The sequence below is a fragment of the Mustelus asterias genome, chromosome 17, assembly GCF_964213995.1.
Source record: "Mustelus asterias chromosome 17, sMusAst1.hap1.1, whole genome shotgun sequence".
NCBI lineage: Eukaryota > Metazoa > Chordata > Chondrichthyes > Carcharhiniformes > Triakidae > Mustelus > Mustelus asterias.
Genome location: NC_135817.1, coordinates 49,562,603 through 49,585,390, shown reverse-complemented (window position 1 = coordinate 49,585,390; position 22,788 = coordinate 49,562,603). Strand labels below are relative to the sequence as shown.

The following is a 22,788-nucleotide window of genomic DNA, read 5'->3' as shown; positions in this document are numbered from 1 at the left end:
CTCTAATTTGTTTTGTACTGGTGGGCTACAAACTCTTCTGAAAACTACTTTGTTGTCCATGGGCAGTTTACATGATTTACATTAAGCTGGGAATTTCTTCCAACTAACTTAGAAGTTTTGAGCAGCCTGTTTATTTCATTGTGTGGTATATCCCAGATTGCTGTCTGGTTGTGCACATCTTAGGGAAACATTGGGAATCACTATCACCAATTATTTCTAACATGCAATTTCAACACATGGCCAGCGCTGTATTGTTATTTTCATTCTACTGCTGATAGATCATGCTTTGGGGCAGTAAAACTTTGGGTGAAAAAAAGATGGAGACTCAAAATGATGGTCAGCCCTAGATTTGGCTTTTAAAGTCACTGAACAAATAACAATTATCAATATCTAGAAATATTTTTGGAAAGTATTAAAGATTAAATATATTGTCAATATAGGCAAATAAAGCTGATCTATTCTTTAAAAGCAGATCACCAGAATGCAACTTCCTAATTACTTCACGTGGTGAAGCAATATAAAATAGAGAAGAAAGTTGCAGATTACTAGATCAATAGTTCATTTTTCACTTGAACAACAGGTACCCTTTACACCATATGGAGACCAACTATCTAACAACCATATATACAAAGTTATTTCAATTACGAAGTTGCCTTTGGCTTTCTCAACAACTCGTCAAGAAAGAATTGCAATTCCAAGATTATATATAATTTTTCTAGTTAGGCAGACAATGGTCAATGGAGAACACTCTTTAGAGCCTTTACCTGTACAGCACAGCTACAAATAAAAAATGCTGATTAAAATATCACTATAAAATAGCAAGGAAGCCTAAACATTCCAATTACAGCAAAATTTCTGTCATCTGGCATTGTACCAAACAGCACTCTAGCAACTAGATTTTTGGGGGGGATTTTTTTTGTTGGAAATGTGTCTCATTCCTGACACTAACACTTGTTGCTGAATGGTTACATTCATTACTGCCCATCAGTCCCACTCTCACAATGGCTAATAATTGTGAAACTCAGATAGTGGTTATCCCTGGCCTGCCCTCGCTCTGGTCTCTATCTCCCACTGTTCTGCAGCATCATGCTCCATCAATTTAAGTGCTTCTGCACTTCTTGCAAGACCTCAACACCCGCATCACTGCAAAGATCGTCCAGGAGCTCGCTGATTGGATGAAAACACGGAACTCATCTCGCATCTTAGTTGACCAGCATTTTGATTAACTAGCACCTACCATTCTCAGAGCAAGCAACAATAACAGAAATTTTATAATATGCACATTATACCACTTGATTAAGCACTTATCCTTGTACAAACTGCAGACCAAACAGTCCTTGTTAGTGTTTTCAGCTACATCTGCAAAGTATGTCTTCAAAATCTGCAAACGCTACCTACAGAACAGGGTTTCTCTTTGCCACTAAAAATTAGAAAAATTAAACCAACATTTACAGTATAGCATGATACAAAAACTGTTGATAATGTGCATAAATAGTTTGAATAATCACAAACAGATCGATAAATTGTCATTCCATTTACAGTTGTACCATTTTTTCATGGAGTCAAACCCACAGAACAAATCTAAAAATTATTTTCTAAGGATCAGTTCATTACACAGGTGATTTCAGATTTGATTGTGAACACCCATGCATTTGCCTAAAAAATAAAAATGCTTTGTCAAATGAACAGAGAGATCTGCTTGATCCAACCCGAATGGCACAGAATGTTTATTTGAACTTACCACAGGGGAGGAGGAAGAAGCTGAATCTGTCACCAGAGAAAGCTTTTACTGCATATTTGGTTGTAGAATGATATTCTTTTTTGTTCAAGATTACTCTTTGTTCAAATAACTAGGACACAGAAAGCTGTTCGTAATCACACTGCTGGAAGTCAGCCAAGCTCCATTTAGCAAAGAGAAAGAGATGGGGGGGGGGAGAGAGAGAAAGAGAGGGTGGGAGAGGGTGCGAGGAGGACGTGCAGCACGTGCAGCAGAACGCTCATTATTAAGCTCTCCTGGGTCCTCAGAAATCAAGATTTGTTTGTCTTTCAAGAAACAGGCCTCAGTAACACAGCCACTCGCTTCACATGGTCATTAGAAAATGCAACGTCGCCCGTCACATAAAGGCCAACATCTTAGTTTATTTGCAAAGCAGCATCTTACATGCAACCATTGCAGTATTAATTGTAGTCTATACTTCAGTATAATATATTTCCAACATTTACAATGCATTTACTGTAGTTACAATGTTTGTACACCAAGAAAATATTGCTATTTCTCTTACTTGGTTAATTTAAGATAGCCCAAGTGAAAAAGTTTGGATGTGAAAAGTGCTCAATAATTCCATCATATTGGCAAAACATTCTGTTTTTATATGATTTGGTAATTTGCACTACCGCTTCATGTTGTTAAACTGGGGTTGTTTCAGTGGCAACCACATGAATTATTAACCATTATTATTTCAATATTTTTGTCTGGATGTTTATAAGAAGAAATTTCCAAAAATTTACAGCCAAAGTCATTGAGAGTAGAATGAAATTTAAATACAGGACGGTGAGGAAGGGGCAGTGCAAAGTTGTGGGACAGTACAAAGTTGTAAGCCAGCACAGCCAAGTAACCAGGAGGGGCTATACTCTGTTTTATCAGAGAAGCAAGTGCCATGCGGATCGAAAATTAGAATTTGCATTTCTCCCATTAGTATCACAAAAGAATTATGGTTTTTCCTCCAGCACTTGATCTTAATTTTCAAGGGCTATAACAAGAATGAAGATCTTCTGAATGACTATCAAAGCCAAAGTCAATATGACTTGGCACCCCCTATCTTTTTTTCATACTGCCAAGTGAAAATGTTACATGGCGGAGGGCTGTGACTCACGAGTAAACGTCGCTTTAAATGCTGCAGTATGAACAGCCTCTTAACACCATCATGGCCTAACTTATTTGGTGGAAAGCATTAACCACTGTTCCCACACCTATTAAGTTACTCAAGCTATCGAATGTATTTGCATTATAAAAATTGGGCTCTGGTGCGTTGATGAAGGAATAGCCTTCCAATACATCAACTGGATTCAACCGTGAATAGTGGTCATTTCAAAAGAGGGACAAGAGAGTAGCAATTTCAGTTTCAGAAAAAAATCATGCAAGTGTAGAGCTCAGAAAGAAACTATAAGACCTGTCATGTTAGTGTCAGAAAGCAAATAATTATTCCTTTTACCCTGATCTTCTGCCTTTTCCTCAAAATGAAAGAATTCTTCAGCAGCAGGGCACAAGGGATGGGAAGAGATCTCAACAAACATGGATTGATGTACATATGAAATGTTTCATGAACTTCAAAATAAGAAGTCTGATCAGTCTATATGCAGCAGCAAAGGGGAATAAGGATATGAACCAAGGTGACTTGGCATGTGTGATTATTGGTGGAGTAAAAGATCTGTCATGTTTTTAAAGTATGTATGGTCTAAGTCTGACACCCACGTGAATATTTAAGCTCCACTATCAAACTACGCAGCTGAAGTGGGTCTCAGCAAACAGCTTAGCCCATAAGATCAGTGGTGTTTCAGATTTCTATCTCTTGAGAAGAGAACGTGGTGAGTATTCCATGTTTACACCAATTTACATCAGAGAAGATACAAGTTTCAACTCTGTAACAATATCATTGTGGACGGTACAGACTCGATGGGCTGAATAGTCTCCTTCTGTACTGTAGGGATTCTGTTTGTGCAAGCTATATGGAGCTCTGAATAGGAGAAAAAATCTGAATGTGGCACAGATGCAAGAAATTAACACAAGAATCTAACATCCTTATGTAATTCTAAACACAGCAGAGTTTTCTGCTTGAGAAAAACTTCAGAGTTAACAGAGCAGTAGTTTTCCTATTTAGTTACAGAACAACAAATTTCTACACAAGTGAGATAGAATCAGATGTATTCAAAACTCAGAATTTCAAGACCCAAGACTCATGCAATTATCAGAGCTTTAACTCTAATCTTCATAGCACTCTTGAAACAGATTGTTAAACATGCATGTCAGGCTGCCTTTTACCCTTGTGCAATATAGAACCAAGTTGCTCGTTAGCATTGAAACAATCTACCTCTTTATAACTCAAGACTTGGAAAGTATTTCAATCATTCCTGAACAGATTATCCATTTACTTGTACTTTGGTGCATCACAAGCCAACAAAATTGGTTGATCACACTGCTTGCATTTATATATTGAGCCTTGAGGGGAGTAGTTTTTCCATTAACAATATTAACATTAATATCAAGTGCACAAATATTAATAAGCTGTACAAAAAATAACCTGTCTGCTGGCATCCATCACCAATAATACACGACCACACCTTAAATCCTGAAAGATCATTTTGTTCCAGATCAGAAGTTACCATCTATTCTTATTGATAGGATATGGTAGTTACTAGGACTGACAAGTGCTTAGGAATATTAATTGAAATTAACATTAACCCATTAATCTTGGTTTTAATTGCATGAGTAATTGATATAATTACGACAAACGTGTTTTCTTCACATTTTAAAATTACAAATGAAAACATCACTGAAGTCATGCAATATTCCTAGAAACTTAGTAAATAAACGTGACTGGAAAAATGAACATATCATCATCAAAAAATCCAAAATCCAATCACGACTAAACCGAAACACTGCCTCGGCCTGAAACACAAGCTGAGTAACAATTTCAAAAGTGCCTCTAAACTACTGTCGCTTGCTATTAGTCATAACACAAATAAGTAAGTTTTTTTCCCCCATTTCATTTACCTCTTAATCTTTACATTCAGAATCTGCACAGTCCATTCATCATGGGCTTGAGCCACAGTAGAAACCACGTCTTAAGTTCTGCTAACAATCCATGCCTTGGATTGAAGTTTCCAATTTCCTGAACAAGCAATTTCCCCACATGCATTTTTGTGCATTCATTTTTCCCCCCCAAAATTTGGCACCACACCGAATGGAGAAAAAAAAACACCTTGGGCCCGATTTTACCATTTTCATTCTAAGTGCTGAATCTGGGCGTAATGCAGATCCGAATTAGAAACCTGCTTTCAGGCGCCCCCATACGCACTCAGCCTGAAAAAAACATCGCGGGTCCCATTCGCGCTGTGGGCGGGGCTTAGCACGGCCGAAACAATCGGAGCTCTGAACTGCGCATGTGCAGTTAGAAAAAAATTTGAAAAAGCGCGCCCGTGTCAGATCACTCCCGGGCCGCAGATAAGGGGGACAGCGATGTCTGTGGGTGGGTGGGGGGGGTGGATAAGGGGGACATAGACGTCGCTGTCCCCCTTATCAAGCCCCCCCGCTACCCAGACCGATCGCCACCCCTGCCCCCCCCCCCCCTCCCCACCGATCGCCCGCAGAGTGGCAGCGGACCCCCTGCCACTCCAGCCAGAGATCCATCTGCCCCCCCCCCCCCCCCCCCCCAAGATACATCTCACTCCCCCCCCCAGAGAATGGTCTAGCCTGATTCACCTCGCCCCCCCCCAGAGGAACATCTGACCCGCCTCCTCCTCCCTCCCTACCAGACAACGATCGGCCCTCTCCACCCCCACCCCCCCCCCACACCAGAGATACATCTGACCCGCCTCCTCCTCCTCCCCCATCACCAGACAATGATCAGCCGCCCCCCCACCACACAACGATGGGCCCCCTCTCCCCCCCCCTCAACCAGACAACGACCTGGCCTCACTCCACCCCCCCCCCCTCAAAGAATGATCTGACCCGCCTCCCTCCTTTCCCCCCCCCCATCTCTGATCGGAGTCAGAGAGCCGCTGGAAGCACTGAACGTGCTCTTCAGCAGCTGGTGCACCCGATTCAGACTTTTATTTAGCAGGTCCATTATGGTGCAATTCCGGATTGGCAAACGCAGTGGTAAAGGGGGAAATGCTGATAAAGTTGGGCGGGCAGTTCACTAATTCAATTTAAATGCATGCAAATGCATTTAAATCGCCATTGCACCCGTTTTGGGCACGAAGCAGATCGCCGCTATTCCAGGGTTTCAGTAAAGTGGCAATCTCCGCGGATCGCGTTAATGGCCTCACACCCGACTACCACGTTTTCACGCCTGAAAACGGGCACGGCGCAATGGTAAATCGGGCCCCTTGTTTCGTTAACAGTGCCAAAAGCAGAAGACGAGGTAGTCTTTAGGTTCAGTAGCCTAAAGTGCTTGGCTGTCGGCATGTAAAATCTTATTGTTTCATAGGTACTTAATATCAAAGATGATAATTTAAAAATGTAAAAAATCCTTTAAAAAATGAACACATTATTCTTCAATGCAATTCATTGATAGCATTTTAAGCATTAGAAAACAGTTGCCTTTGTAAGGCATGTTCAGCAGAGGTTTATGTATCTGCTTGAAACAAATGTGCCATAATTCTGAAAGTATGAGAAACCAATTTGATGATCAGCAGAAAATTTTCAGAATTGCCAAAAACAGACTAGAAATCTCAACTGGTGCTTCGCCTCCAAATGACAATTCATGATCACTGATTTAAAAATAGAAAAATGGAAATGTGGATTTTCATCTAAAGGCACTGCAATAAGCCAGCTTTCTAAATAAGGAGAAGGGCAGTAGCTGCAGATGCAAGAGCAAATATATTTCTTATAAACATGATGAGATAGACAGCAGCTTAAAAGTAGTTTGAACTAATGTTTGTCTCTTGTGCAGATGCAACCTCGGATTTCCATACTGGAAACAAATTACTTCAAGGAACTAATTCACTAGAACCTCATTTATGGTACCCAAGAGCAGCTGTCATCAATTCTGGAATACAGATGAACAGGCTGAATCCGGCATCACTGAAAATAGATTGGGAGTCAATACACGCAAGAGCGAAGCACCAGCAGTTGGGACAAGAAGTGGTTAAGATCAAGCCTGTTTAATGTTCCCATGCAACAGTATGACTCTAGCCAGAGTTCAGACGCAGGAAATCATCTGAACATCTAATAATTTATAATGAAATGCGTTTAGGACGTATAAACCTAATATACTCAACTAAAGTACAAAGGACTATCATCCCATCTTCCAACATCAACCCTCAAAATCACAAAATCATTTTGGGAACCTTGAATAGACTGCACATTTCTGGAAATTGTATATTCATGGCAGGCAGCTCAGGTGCCATTCACAATGGACAACACTAGAAAGGGTCTATTGTAATAAGGGCCAGCTTTCGGGATCTCGACAATTGTTTTCTCTACAATATCTCCCTTTCTAAGGCTAGGGTTCCATCTGGAATAAAGATTCAGCACAGAGCATAAATCAATAATCATAATCTCTGATTTATCATCAAACTGGTCAGTTAATTTATCAAATGGGCAGTAATTTATCAATAGCAAGACATAAGCTCAAAAGTTTTTGCCCATAAACCCAAACATTATCTTTATCAGTTTTTAGAAACTCGAGTATCGTTTCAAGAGCGAACACAAAATAAATTTCCAGTCTTCTGAGCTTGGCCCATTGGTAGACACAATTCCATGGGTATCAGGAACATCACACTGGAGTTCAATCTGGCCCCACATTTGCATTTGAAGTATCTGGGTTATTAAGAGCTAGAATCTTGGGTAATTTTGTCCTCTATTACTGAAAGCTTTGAAGCCAATTATAATACCACAATATCTCAACTAATTCAGTAGATTGAGGATTAGTCTTGGATGAGCCCTTCAAAAATATTTTGAAAGAGATCTTTAATAGCATTATCTCTGTCAACTAGAGCCATCATCTGACAGTCCAATAACTACTTTGTGAACAAGACACTTACAGCTGCAGAGAATTGGAGGTGTTCCAACAAACTGTTGCTTTTATTCTCCCCAGATGTAGAGATTGCAGAGGATGGAGTGCTGTCAAGGTCAGTGAGTTATTGCAGTACATTCTGCAAGTCATATTGCAGGCATACTGTACCAGTGACAGAAGGAGCAAGTCCAGTGACAGGTGCACCAATCAGACGAACTTCTCTATTTTGGATAGTATTGAGTTTCCAAAGTGTAACTGCACTGCAACCATCAGGCAAGCAGTAAACGTACCATCACATTCTTGACCTGAAACCTTGTGGATGTGAGGAGAATAAGGGATCAGGAGCCAAGTCACTCAACACAAATCACTCAGTCTCCATTTTGCTCTTGTAGTCAGTGTTGGTGCGGTTGGTCCTTTTCAATTTCTAGTCAGCCCAGTTTCTAGTTCCCACCCCTCCATGTTGAATATGGAGCACCTAGCGATAACAAGATATCTGGGCATTTTTTTGTTCAAGATGGCCATGTGGTGAAAATGTTACCTGCCAGTAGTCAAAAAAATGTGACAATGCTGAAGATATGGCATTAGTAAGTTAGCCATCAATTTCAGCTCAACAAATGAGACACCCAGTTTGGGCGGCTTTCATTTTAATAGCTGCAACATTTGATGGTCATGCCTTTTAATACATATATATTTAAATCTCTCAGACTCTGAAGCCCAAATACTCGGAAATTGCCAACCACATCTACAAACACATTTACAATCTTTACATTCAAAATACTGCTTATCTCCAGAAATCAAATTGCAGTATTTTTCTTTCAACTGGTTTGTTCCAGAAATGTATATATACACATCTATTTTATGCAGTGAAATAAATTCTATTGTTATGGCTAATCTGTTACTGCTTAATCAAACGATACACAAGCAGCAGCAAAAGGTACAAACAGCATTATGCCGGCTATAGAAATCTGAAGTAATCTTCAATAAAGTGTAATACTCCAATCAATAATAATGCAATTTGATTTTTCAATTTCACCTCCACAGAAAAAATGTAAAATATTTATTTTAATATATCAAAGCCACTATCTTCATCCTGCTCAGAACTGCAATAACACAATATTTTACTTTGTATTAGCTTCTATATATTGTACTCAAAAGTTCAATATTGAAAGAAACAACTGAAGGTACCAAGTTGGTCAATAATTGAGAAGAAAACCAATTTAAAACAAAACGCTAAAACAATCTATATTTTCTTCCAAAAACACACGCAGCCTCCTCTGTGGATATATAGATTTGAAAGGGATTTGATAAATTTAGTAGGTCCCTAAATCATAAGCAATGTTAATTGCCATGAGCTGTTATCTATACTTAAGAAATTGATAGCAGACATATTTAAAGAGTGGTTAGTACTTTTTAAAAATTTATTTTTCCCATTTAACAATGTTATGCAAGTACTCCACAGGAATGAACATTACTAAGCTCTCTTTAAATATGAAGAAATTATAAAATTAGGATACATGTTTAAAGTACCATTCCAGCTACAGTCCAATTCCACTGTATAGGCTGCCTGTTCAGATGTAAATCCCAACTGGAACAAGGGAAGTGGCACAACATATTTGATCAACAATACAAAACAAATCTTTGCAGGGGTGACTAGAGGAAGGCCAAAGAAATAAGGAGATGCTTCCGACAAGACTGAGGATTTCCAATGAAGTATGTGAGCTTTTTAAATATACAAAAAGACTATTAATCACCTGAAAAATTCAAAAATCAAAGTTTTGCCATTTTACAGGAACTTCCATGGGAGTGCTCTCAGGGTTTAATCTGAAATATCCCTCTGCCGTTACATTGCATTCTTTACTCACCTTAAGACTTGACTCATAGTCCATGTTCACTTTAAACATCAACCCAAGACGCAAGTGAACTTCATTGGCCCGAGAGAAGCTGGGATCAATATAAAGCACTTCTTGAAATGCTTTAATTGCCCTGAAAATAAAACAAAAATAACATACTGTAGTATTCTTTGTCTTAGATTTATTAAAAGGGGACATATTCATAGCTTTCTCTCCCATTAATAATAAGCAGGATAATAGAAGTTTGTTGCCCCCAACATAAATTCTGTAATAACAGTTAAAGCTGATTGAAGCATCAATAGTGTGTATTTTCTAGAAAGTTCGAAACAAACTCATGAGAGAAAGAACATGAAGTGAAATACCAGACTTCTGCTTAACATCACATTTCCTAGACTGTAATACATAACACATATTTAAAGGTACAGTTCCCATCCACTATATGCAGTAGTGGAACATGGGATTATGTCTCTCCTGCTCCCAGCCACTGCAGAAAGAAACAATAATGCATCATTACTGTTCTCTCACAGAAGTACATAAAATATGTATATTAAATGTTGCTGTATGCCTCAACACAATCACATTATGCCCCAAAGAATCACATGCACAAAATCTAATTAGGAGCATCATGGCATTTTGAGCTTCTTTACTTCTCTATTTGTAGTTATAACCTTGTCTATAGACAGGTTATGTATTGTGGGAGTTTTTTATCCAATTCCACTTTGGGATGCTGAAGGAGAATGATCAGTAGTCTGGTCAGTTTCACCACTGCAGCAGATAAGCACAGCTCAAGTTTCAGAAGGCTTTGACACAAGGCATTTGACATCATTGTTAATTATTTGTGCAACAATTGAAGGAGTTCTGGAGGCCAAAGGGCTAAGTCAATGGGGCTACTTGACAGCACTTTATGACAAGTACAAAGAGCTACACGGACTACCTGAATAGTTGGTAGCTAAACTGGCTTAAGCAACACTTTTGAAATGAACACCTAGTGTAATAACAAATGATTAGCCTCATTTACCCAATATAGTAGAGGCAGTGCAAGTGATGGGGACAACACATATGCCTTAACTTCATCAAGGTTTTTCTTTCGCCAGCTCAATCATTTCAGTTATACTAATATTACAAAAGTTGGAGAATAAGCCCACATGTTAACAAAACTGCACCTGCTGTCCAAATTGAAATGCTTCCAAATTTTACGATTTGGGTGTTGAGATGCAACTTCCTCCTCCCCAACACATTATACACTTGACACTGCTTCAGGCTGGTAAACATGCTACAGATAACATAAATGCCTTCTTGCTCACCTCCTGCAGTCAACCTCACATCTGCTTAACACCATCTGTGCCTAACAGTAAATATAGTAAAACCATAAAGAAAAGCCACAGGTACTCACTGCTGCATCAAAGCCGTGTTCAGATTAGATCAAGCAAAATTCATAATTTGTTTCAGAGGAAAAAGGTAAAGAACAAGGGAACACACTACTAAAGCTAAAATATTTCAAGAACTGAATCATATGTGAAACTAGATCTAGATTTGTACATTTCGCTCAGCATTTTCCCCTCAATCGCTTATCAAAAAAATGAGGAAAATGAAAAATATTTCCACAAATACTGAGCAAACATCAGGCACATTCTCATATAACACAAGTAACAGAAAAATTCAAAGCATATTGGTGAAGGTCACTTCCCATCTTCTTGGCTAGGGTCAGCGAGAACCAATCTAGGCAAGGGCAATGCATTGCACATCGAACACAAAATTCCACCACATGTTCAGAAGGCTAAAGAAATATGAACTGCAATGACAAGTAAAATATCTGCACTGATCTTTTGACTATTATTTGCTAGAATGCAAGCATAAGAGGAATATAAATGGCTTTGGCAATCTCTGATTAAATAGGGGGTAATGCACAGGGAATTCTGTGCCTAATCATTGTTTGTGCCTGGAAGATCATTAAGAGAGAACATGCTATGCTCTCCAACCACCTGAAAGTTCCCTTCCAATTCGCCCTCCATTCTGAATTGAAATACATTCCTGTTTCTTCATCTCCACAATTAGCCAACAGCACTGTGGGTGTACCTAAACCACACGGACTGCAGCCATTCAAGATGGCGGCTCACCACCACCTTCTCAAGGACATCAGGGAGAACATGTTCTGGTTTAGGTGCAGTGCCCTAATAGTTGATTAATCTGCAATCACTCCCTGTCTGTACTCATAAGCACAGTAAGAAGTCTCACAACACCAGGTTAAAGTCCAACAGGTTTATTTGCTCCCAAATAAACCTGTTGGACTTTAACCTGGTGTTGTGAGACTTCTTACTGTGCTTACCCCAGTCCAACGCCGGCATCTCCACATCATGTACTCATAAGGACAGCAATTACATGGGCATAGTACTTTATAGCACCTGATATTTGTTGAACCAGACTGTGCAGAGTTAACGTTTTGTAAGGGAGAGAAGATTTTGTTCCAAAAAGTCAAATGCGAATCACGTATATTAAAAAGAACAGATGTTACTGGTAAAACAAATGTAGCTACTCAATCATCCTTTCCAAAAGTGATACGGTATACAGTAAGATCCCACAATACAGATACGGCACTGCAGGCAACACTGGCAGCAGCAGGGAATGTAAGCTTAGGTATGTTGGTTAAGAGAGGGAACACCATGGCCAAGGAGTAAGAAAGCAAAACGCTTACAAAAATAGAAATGACCCCTGGATTACGCAATGGAATTTGACTATCCTCTTATCTGAAATTTCCACTATTTCTTCCATACTCATCATGATTTTTACGTATTAAACCACCACCATTTTGTTGCCCAATGATTTCTGCATTGCTCTACACAATTCTCCTGAATGGCCCAATCTCACAATGCAAGTATGCAGAGCTACCACATTTAATGCATCTGATCTATGACAAGCATCCCATGAACAATTGTACAATGGCCTCTGGAAAATGGCAGTGGTCAATAGCCCCAGAAATGTAGGCATGCTGTGAAGAACCTGGGCTCAATTCACTGCACCAGAAAGACTATAATCAAGCCCTTCTTCTTCAAAGTTGGGACTCCTAAAGATGTGTTCTGCCAAAAGAGCAGCTGTGACTTCTCACAAGAGTACAAATTCTACAGTGTGGGTGGTAAGGGCTGGCTGACAGGGCCTGGTCTTTAGAAAAAGGAGGGGGATAGGTGTTGTTAGAATACTAATACGGCAACCGAAAGAACAGAAGCAGGCCATTCAGCCTCTCAAACCTTTTCTGCCCTTCATTAAGATTGAGGAATATCAGTAAGGGTGAACAGACAGTAGAAACAGCATGGGTAAGTTAAAGGAATAGAAAAGGAAACAATACTCTGATAGGAGTTGCTTACAGAGCTCCTGCAATAGTGATACAGTTTTGGGGTGTGGTGATGGAAGATGTATAAAGAGAGAACAAGGAAGCATGCAGCAAAGCAATGTGGTTACAATAGGCTGTAAATTCTCAATCTCCACCACTCGTTGGATGAAAACATTTCTCAACTCCCTTCCAAGCGTTGTACAAGTTACTTTCAATCTGTCCCCTGGTTATTGATCTCTCTCTGAAGGAGAATAGGTACTTCCTATCCACTCTATCTAGACCCTCAATTTTGTAAACCTCAATTAAATTATGCAATTAAACCTCAATTGTATAAATCTTTAGGGCTGAACTTTACCAGCTAAAAAGTTAGAGACGAGCCACGATCCTGACGGCTGCCCCACAGCAATTTAACACTGGTAGTGTTAACTGCTCTACAGTGAAATCTCTGTCTATGTCTTAGGAGCAGGTTCCACTTTAGAGCACTGCCAGCCAATTGGATGACCGGCTGCTCTATAGTCCCAGCAGTGCTACAGCCTGTCCTGAAAAGGAGACCAAGCTCAGAATAGAGCCCAACGAGGGGGGAAAATAGGGAGGGTAAAATGAGATACATAACCTGGGTGGATTGGCTTGTAGATCCTCACACACCAGCAGGGGCAGGATGAGGTCCTTATGTAGTCCTCCATAACCTTCAGACAGGTTAAGAGCAAGTGGAAAGGCCACCCACAGGATTTTACAAACCCTGTCTTCAAATCCATGGAAAGCCAGCATTAAATCTGGCCCATGACAAGAAATTCAATAGACTGGGTCAATTATACACAAAAAGATACAGAACAACTAATGCGATAACTGCAATTTAGAAAATATATATTTAGTTCAATGGTAATAAGAAAATTGTAGGCTCGTTAAATAAATGTTTTATATCCAGTTTCACAATAGAGAAAACACAAAATACCAGTGGTACAAGCGAACCTAAAGAATAATTAACGGCAAGGAACTTCGTGATTTTAATACATTATAAAATTGTAAATGGAGAAAATAATGTGGCTTAAACTGGACAAATATCCAAAACCCAGTTATTTTAACACAATGGAATGAGCACCAAAGGGTAAAAAAATTAGGCATATATTGATCATACTTTTCCAACAGTTCTCTAGATTCAAAAATAGTGCTTTTGGTTTGCAAACTGTATAAATGCATTCTCCCCCCCCCCCCCCCATTATTGAAAGACAGAGAGGAAGAGAGATAACTACAGACCCATCAGGTTAACAACAGTGCAAGGAAGTTACAGGACTTTACTAGAGAAGGAGTGATTGAGCATTTGGACATATATCAGCTGATTAAGGACTTAATAAAAAAATGTTTATTTATTTGTCACAAGTAGGCTTACATTAACACTGCAATGAAGTTACTGTGAAAGCACCTAGTTGCCACATTCCAGCGCCTGTCTGAGTACACGGAGGGAGAATTTAGCATGGCCAACGCACTTAACCAGCATGTCTTTCGGCTATATGAGTAATCATGTCTGAATAATCTGATTCAATTCTTCAGAGGCAAGCGATCCCAACCAACAGATCAGATCAAAATACCTGCAGCCCAATCATGTCCAGTTGAGAGTCAAATTACAAATAGGAGAAGGAGGCACCATGAACATCCTCATTCTCAATGATGGCAGTATCCACTAGAGTGAAAAATAACAAATTGAAGAGTTTGCAACTATCTTCAGCCAGAATGTCAAGTAGATTATCTACCTTGGTTTCCTTCTGAGGTTTGCACCCTCAGCTGCCAGTCCTCAGCCAATGCACCTCACTCCAAGTGATTTCAAGAAGCAGTTCTACACATTGCTTACAGCAAAGAGTGGAATCCACTCGATAAAGTGGAAACTTGCCCAGACATATCCTGTTCAAAAAACCAGGTCTAATCAAATCCAGATAATTATTGTCCAATCAGACTGCGCTCAATCATCAGCAAATGATGGAAGGTAATGTCAGCATTGCTATCAAGCAGTACTTACTCATCAATAACTTGCTCACTGAAGTCCTGTTTGGGATTCACCAGGATCACACAGTTCCAAATTTCATTACAGCTGTGGTCCAAACATGGGCAATAGAATTGAATTCTAGCGCTCAGGTACAAGTGACTGCTTCAGATCAAGGCAGCATTTGACCCAATGTAACATCAAGAAGTCCTCGTAAAATTGAACTCAATGGGAATCAAGAGAAAAACTCTCCACTGGCTAGGATTGTAGCTACTGTAGCAGAAAGGAAGATGGTCGTCATTGTTTTGAAACCAATCATCTGAGTCTCAGGCCATCATTGTTCCTCAGAGTGGTATCCTCAGCCATTTCATCAATGACCTTGCTTTCATCATAAAACCACAAGTCCAGATGTTCGTTGATGATTTCAGAGTGGTCAGTGTCGTCACCTTTCACAACTCCCCAGACACTGAAGCAGTCCATGCCCACTTGCGGTAAGACATGGATCACTTTTGAAATTAGACTGATAAGTGACAAGTAACATTCATGACAGATAAAAAGTTGTCAGACAATGAACTTTCCCTAAAAGAGAAAATCTAAACACCAAGTTCCTGGGATTCATCATATGATCAGAAATATAACTAATCAGCCACATAAATATTGTGCCCAAAAGCACAGGTCAAAGACTGGGTATTCTGTGGGTATTCTTTTGATTCTCCAGAACTTTTCCACTAACTACAAGGCACGAGAGTAATAGAATACTCTCCAATTTAGGTGGATTAGCCATGCTAAATTACCCTTTGGTGACCAAAGATGTGTGGGTTAGGTGGATTAGCCATGATAAATGCGCAGGGGGTAGGGATGCTCTTTCATAGAGTTGGTGCAGACTCGATGGACCAGATGGCTTCTTTCTGCACAGTGGGGATTTTATGGTTCATCTGCCCTGAAGAGGGCAGCTTCAAAATGCTCAAAGTTCAACAGCATCCTTGATAAAGCAGTTTATATGATCAGCACCCCATTAATTACTTTAAACATTCACTCCCTTCACCAATGTACCATATTAGACAAGCTGTCCTTGAGCAACTAGCAAAGGTTTCTGCGACAACAGTTTCCAAACCCATGACCCCTACAACCTACTAGGATCAAGGACAGCAGGTGCATTGGATCACCACCGCAGGCAAGTCTCCTCTAAGCCACACAGCATCCTGAATTGCAATGTAGCACTGTTCCTCCAATGTCAATGGGTCAAAATCCGGGAACTATTTAACAGCACTGCGGATGCACCACAAAAGGGCACACAGACACACACGCACATGCACACACACGATTTAGCGACACCATATGGCCAAAACCTGCATAGCAGAGAAATAAAAATATATTTGCACAAAGAATAAATTGGACACCATCTCTAAATAAAGAAGCAATGTTACCGAATGCTCAACTGTAAACAATTGCACTAGAAAACAATAAGACTTTAAATAAAAATGTTTGTTAATTTCAACCTCCCACAATATAGTTTTTCAGTGGAGGTTTCTTACAGGCATGACCACAATCAACTTCTCTAAAACACAGTTAGCCAGGGATGCACTATAACATGGTGGAAAAACAGCATTTCACTTACTCCTGGCTACTTACAATGATATGATATTACTCCTGAAATTGGGGGCCAAAAAGAAAATTCTCAACTTTATAGGATGCCTACACTTAGCAGCAGCAATTCTTAATAAAAACAATTTGAGTATTTTGGCATTTGACATCAAGATCAGGGTGACCAACCATTCTGTATTTTGTATGATTGTACTGCCCCACCACGAAAATTAAATGACAGTTAATTTTTAGTGTGGAATGGCTTCATAATTGGGACTATAATGGCTGGTTGAAATTCTACACTGAAAGTAAGCACGAACCATACTACACCGCCATTCCAAAAGTTTCTTGGGCTGAGTGACATCAAACTGCACACTCAGACAACACAAGGCAAAAGTAAGGGCGACTGCTAGTTGGAAAAACAAGAGTTTATTGTACAAGAAAAAAAACAGTTTTGTCATCCACATCCAGCTTCAAAAAGTAAACAAGGAAACAAATCTAACCTCTGAAGAGACCTATATTAAGCAAGTTTCTATGCAAGACTCCAAAGTAAATTATTGAAAGTTATTCACAACCATACGGAATAACTGTTCAACACTGGTATTTCATTTTAAAAAATTGAGGCCAAGGAACCCCAGCTTTGCCTTTCACCAAAGATTCTGCAGCGGCAGAAAAGGTATCTTGAAAGCGTGGCTTCCTTTGCTCTCATCCTTCAGCAATAAAGATTATACACAGCATTTACAGACCTACTTTAGATAGATGAAGAGAACCATGAAGGTGATAATGACTGCACCAGAACATCTACCTCCTATTGTGTCAACTTGGTCCCAGTGTTTGAAAAAGCCGATGGAAACATCCACAACTGAGCTTTATGATGTAATTCAGCAATTGTATAGTAAGCTCCACAGAGGTAACATTGTGCTGTGCAAATATCAAGCAATGATCACTGCCAACAAGAGAGGAACTAACCATCTCCACTATACATTCAAAGGCATTACCATCATTGAATCCCTCATCATCAACATTCTGGAGCTTACCATTGACCAGAAACTGGACTGGACCAGCCATACTACAGCTACATGAGGAGGTCAGAAGCTAGGAATTGAGAGAGTAATTCGTCTGGACTCTCAAAGCCTGTTCACCACCTATAAGGCACGAGTCTGGTGTGTGATTAAAACACTCCCCACCTGCTAGGATGAGTGCAATTCCAGCAACACAAGAAGCTTGACACCATCAAAGACAAAGCAGCCCACTTGGTTGGCACCATCCACCACCTTAAAGATTCACTCCTTCCATCACCAATGCACTGTAGCAACTCACCAAAGCTCCTTCATCAGCACATTCCAAAACCAAAATCTCTACCACCTAGAAGAACAAGGGCAACAGTTGCCGGGGAACACCACCTGCCAGTTTCCCCCGCAAGCCACACCATCCTGGCAGAGAACTATATCGCAATTCCTTCAATGTGGTTTGGTCATAATCTCTTCCTACCTGCACCACATGGGTTGCAGCAGTTCAAGACAGCTCACCACCACCTTCTGGTGGCTGAGCCATTGATGCCCGATGCATGCCATGAAAGAAATTTCAAAAATCAATGGGCCGTTTCTTTGGTTACTAAACATATCATGTGCACTAGCTCAGCTTCCTGGTCACTGTAGGGAAGAAATAACAAATAACTTAATTATTTGCAACCAGGCAACAAATTGGTAGCTTAAAAAGTTGTTTGGCCCCGACAACTAACAACCCGCTATTTTCTCTGAGATGTCTGAACTTAAGTGACGATCTCAAGTTTGACTTTGTAGTTGAGTGTATGGAAGACAGGTTGAAGATATAGTCAGCTGATGTTCTATATACCATAGAATCTCTACAGTGCAGGAGGCTGCCATTCGGCCCATCAAATCTGCGCTGACTCTCCGAAAGGGCATCTAATCACTGTTAAAAGGCTGTTGATTATGACAAGTTCGTTCCAGAGAAATGGATTCAGATATTTAGAACATGCAAGGATTTGAGAAATCTATACACCCTAGCATCAATTTGCCTTAAGCATACTCCCATCAAATGCACAAGTTAAGCATGTTCTCTTCAATTAGACAAAAGAGTAGTTGAAGAAATAGGTGCAGTGTTGATCTAACAAAAGCTGGACTGTAATTAAAATGTAATTACCTAACATCAGGCAGTGAATTTATAGCCTTTGCACGATCAATTCATGGTCTGCTAAAAGCTGCATCAAAATAAAAGTATCATATAGCAAGAGATTTCATTCAGACTATATATTTCCAAACAATGAGATGTTAAGGGGTTAACATCCCATGAATCTCCTATGATCTTGGCTTCTTTTTAAAAAGGAGTGTGCTTGCAAACTTTTGAACTTTGTAAATGCAGCTGGTTGCTGCAAGATAAGGTGAAGTAAATTCTTAGCTTGAAACTGTGATTAACTTGCTGTCTGGAACAATTTGTGCTGGTAACATATTCCCTATTCCGAACTGTCACCCCGGCCTTGCCAATATCAACTCCTAATGCTGTCCTTGTTTGAAGGAGATAACATTCGCTTTGTGCAAAGTAGCGTCCCAAGATATATGGGAACGGTTGCTATCTCACACTCGAGCAATGGTGGATGTGCAGTTTTGATGGCAACTGGGGGTGGGTTTGCGACATATTTTTACTCGCATACTGTCTTTGTACTTACTTTTGCTAAGCACGTGATCTGGGTGAAGTTATACTGTGTACGTGACTAACTGCTGTAAAAAAAGAGTATAAAGGGAGGAACTTCCCCCCACCCCCGGTTCGGAGAGTATTGCTCGGCGAAGTTCAGCACACTGCTGATTTAGTAAAGCAATCCTCCAAAAGCTTGTACTTGCTTGAAAATAAAGGACTGGGTTTTCTTATACAGATCAGTGTCTTGCTCTTGCATCAAGTACGTAAGGGTCTCTCAAAAACGAACCTGACACTATTACTGTCAAATGTATAAGTTTAATCAAATCCAAGTGATCACAAGGAACGCTCACTACAAGATTTACATCATTCCATTTACATCAAGCTTTTGTTGGGATTATACCAACACAGGAATTATGGAGAATAGGCCACTCCACCCTTCAAACCTATTCTGCCATTCACTATCATGGCTGATCGGATTCTAACCTTAATCCCACATTCCTTCTGATCGCTAATACCTTTCAACCCCTTGTTATTCAATAATCTATCTAGCTCTATTTTAAAAACAAAGATTCTGCAATATTGTTAGTACTGCTGCCTCACAGCACCAGAGACCCGGGTTTGATTCCAGCCTTGGGTGACAGTGTGGAGTTTGCACATTCTCCTCGTGTCTGTATAGATTTCCTCCGGTGCTCCGGAGACCTCCCACAGTCCAAAGATGTGTGGGTTAGATGGATTAGCCAAGGTAAATGTGTGGAGATGAGGCAGGGGAGAGTGGCTGGGCAAGATACTCGATGGGCCGAACGGCCCCCTTCTGCACTGTAGGGATTTTATGATTCAACAGACATTTGAGGAAAAGTTCCAAAGACACACAAGCCTCAGAAAAAAAATCTCCTTGCTATCTTAAGTGAGCAACCCTTTATTTTTAAACAGTGGCTCCCTAGTTTAGATTCTGCCACAAGTTGTAGCATTCTCCCGACATCCATCCTGTCAAGATCCCTCAGGATCTTATGTTTCAAGTCTCTTACTCTTCTAAACTCCAGTAAATACAAGCTTGGCCTGAACACCATTTCCTCCCAAGACAACTCGTCCGATCTGAACGGCTTCTAATGAATTTCCTTAAATAAGGAGACAAATACTGTACTCCAGGTGTGGCTTCACCAATGCCCTGTACAATTGGAGCATAATCTCCCCATTTTGGTAATCAATTCCCTTCATAATTAACAAAACATTCCATTATCTTTACTGATTATTTGCTGCATCTGCATACTAACATTTTGCAATTCATGCACAAGTACACCAGATCCCTCTCCATCTCAGAGCTCTGCAATCTTCCATCATTTAGGTAATTTTTTAAAAACTTCTTACCAAAATGAATTATTTCACATTTTCCCACTTTATATTCCATTTGCCAGATATTTGCCCACTGACTTAACCTATGTCCCTTTGTAACCTCCTCTTCACAATTTACTTTGACTTATTAGCGTCACCAGCAAATTTTGGTCTATTCAAATTATTTATATTAATTATAAAAAACATCAAGGCCCCAGCACTGATCCCTGTGGCACACCACTCTTCTCCCACCCTCACGGCTCTTCCACCCTCACACTACTAAGCTACTCATCCTATAATAGTAAGAGTTCAAACCTTTCAAACTCATTGCAACACTTAGCATATTGTTCTCAGACTACTCTCCACTGTAAGCCGATTACTAATTTTAAAAAACTTCATCCCTCTTCAGAAAAAAATCTCAAATTCACACTGAAGAAATACATCACAAAGCTAAACATGTTTATTTTTGTCAATCAAGTAGAACTTCACAGTTGAAAAAGGTATATACTGACGGTACTACTAATAAATGCAGTTTACCATGGGTGTCAACATGCAGAAAAGACTGATGCTTTTCCCTATAGACATCGCTCTTTAAAAAGAAACACCAGTAATGGGTTAATTTTCCTGTAAAGTACTCATGCTGTACTTACAGATTTTTAAAGGGGAAAGGGAGGAATCCCCAGTTTAATGGCTGCTTATGTACATGCCAAGCCAAGTTGTAGCTTAGCAGTCCATGCAGTGTAAATGTACTCTGGCAAGCATAGACGCCTTTAGCCCATAGGCACAAGTTTATATCATTTTTTACAAAATGAAAATATTGCGTAACACCCCAAATCAAGATGCATTGTTAAACCGATCCCAGATGGTAAATATTGAGAAGACTGAAACCATTGACTTTATTCCACTCAGCAAACTTTCATTTCAAATCTCCTGTTATTTTTCATACTTTAATTTACACCATTTCCTTATGTCAGCCTCTCCATGCCCATTAGCTATTTTCGCATTGTCATTTCTTAATGACTTTTCGTTGTCTCACAATTTTTATATACCTACTAAGTTTTAAATAGTTTAAAGGCCCTTCAACCTCATCTTGCTGACTAAAATAATCACCCTCAACCCTACTATGATGCCAATTTTTCAGTTACCAATTCAAATGAATACAAATGAACACAACTTTCCCTTTAAAAGATGCTGAGTGACCTGCTATGCATTTTTAGAAATAACCGATTTTACTTCATTATACTGAAGATATTTTACATCCATTCTTGGAGATTACAAGCCACTGCAGAAGTAGACTATACTCAGGAAATGAGTCTGTTATCCTCAAAAGACATCACAACATTTGTGGGCGAATAAAGCATTTTTAGGACAGTTTATGTGAAAGTGGCTGTGTGTCCATAACGCTATAGTTCACACACCAACAGCACAGCTTACCAATTCAATTTCCAAATCAGACTATCACTGTTGTTGTGAGGTACTTAATATTGTTGGCCAATACTCTATTTGTTATGTTGCGCACTTTGTTCTCTTATTCACTAGTGGCTTACAATTAAGCCCAAACAAAAAAGCAGATCTGTTTGGATGCAATCTGAAGAAACACAAGTCTGGAATTATTGTTGCTCAGCTATCTGGGAGTTACTGGTGGGTTACTGAAGATTTCCAGAATTTATTCCTCCCTTTAACTCTCTAATGTTGCTGTTTTTAACTGCAGGAGAAAATTGCACACTAAGTCATCACTGAGCTAATCAGCTGTTAAATGATCTGAGAGCCATGAACCATTTTATTTGTGCAGGGAGGAGCAAATCATGGTTAGCTATTTCAGGCTGTTGGAAATTCAAGGTACACAGCTCTTGTACGCCAATTTTAGTGACCAGGCTATAGAAGTGCTCATTCCAAAAAAATGCATAAAAGGAAAGCTGTATTCTTTCTAAATTATTTACCCTCAGCATGTGAGCACCCCTAGCAAGCCCAGTATTTACTACCCATTCTTAATTGCTCTTGAGGTGGTGATGGTAAGCCTTCTTCTTACCATAACACTCTGTAGTGAGAGATCCACAATGCTGTTAGCTGGGGAGTTTCCATGCTTTTGAGCATATGCAAAGTGCTTCAAGACATGACAATCAAACCCACCACTTTGCTCTTGAGGGGTTAAATTCAAAGGACAGCAGTGTTAGGAAATATGTAACAGTATTCAGATTGGGCATACAATCCAGCATATTTAACTCAAAATATCCAAATCATTGCTACCAGTCTTCCAACGCACCCTAGGCTCTTTGACCTGCTCCCAGTTGAACAACACCGCTGGTTTTTAAATTCTGACCTTAGTTTTCA

General features: G+C 39.8%; 1 protein-coding gene across 3 annotated transcripts in view; it reads right to left on the bottom strand.

The window, feature by feature from the left end:
* Positions 1–22,788, bottom strand: part of kdm6a (lysine (K)-specific demethylase 6A) — a 213,705-nt gene that overhangs the window by 102,146 nt on the left and 88,771 nt on the right. For all 3 annotated transcript variants that reach the window (XM_078232615.1, XM_078232617.1, XM_078232616.1), the window contains exon 6: positions 9,602–9,722. In XM_078232615.1, coding sequence (XP_078088741.1) covers positions 9,602–9,722 — 121 coding nt within the window. The remainder of the gene's footprint in view (positions 1–9,601; positions 9,723–22,788) is intronic.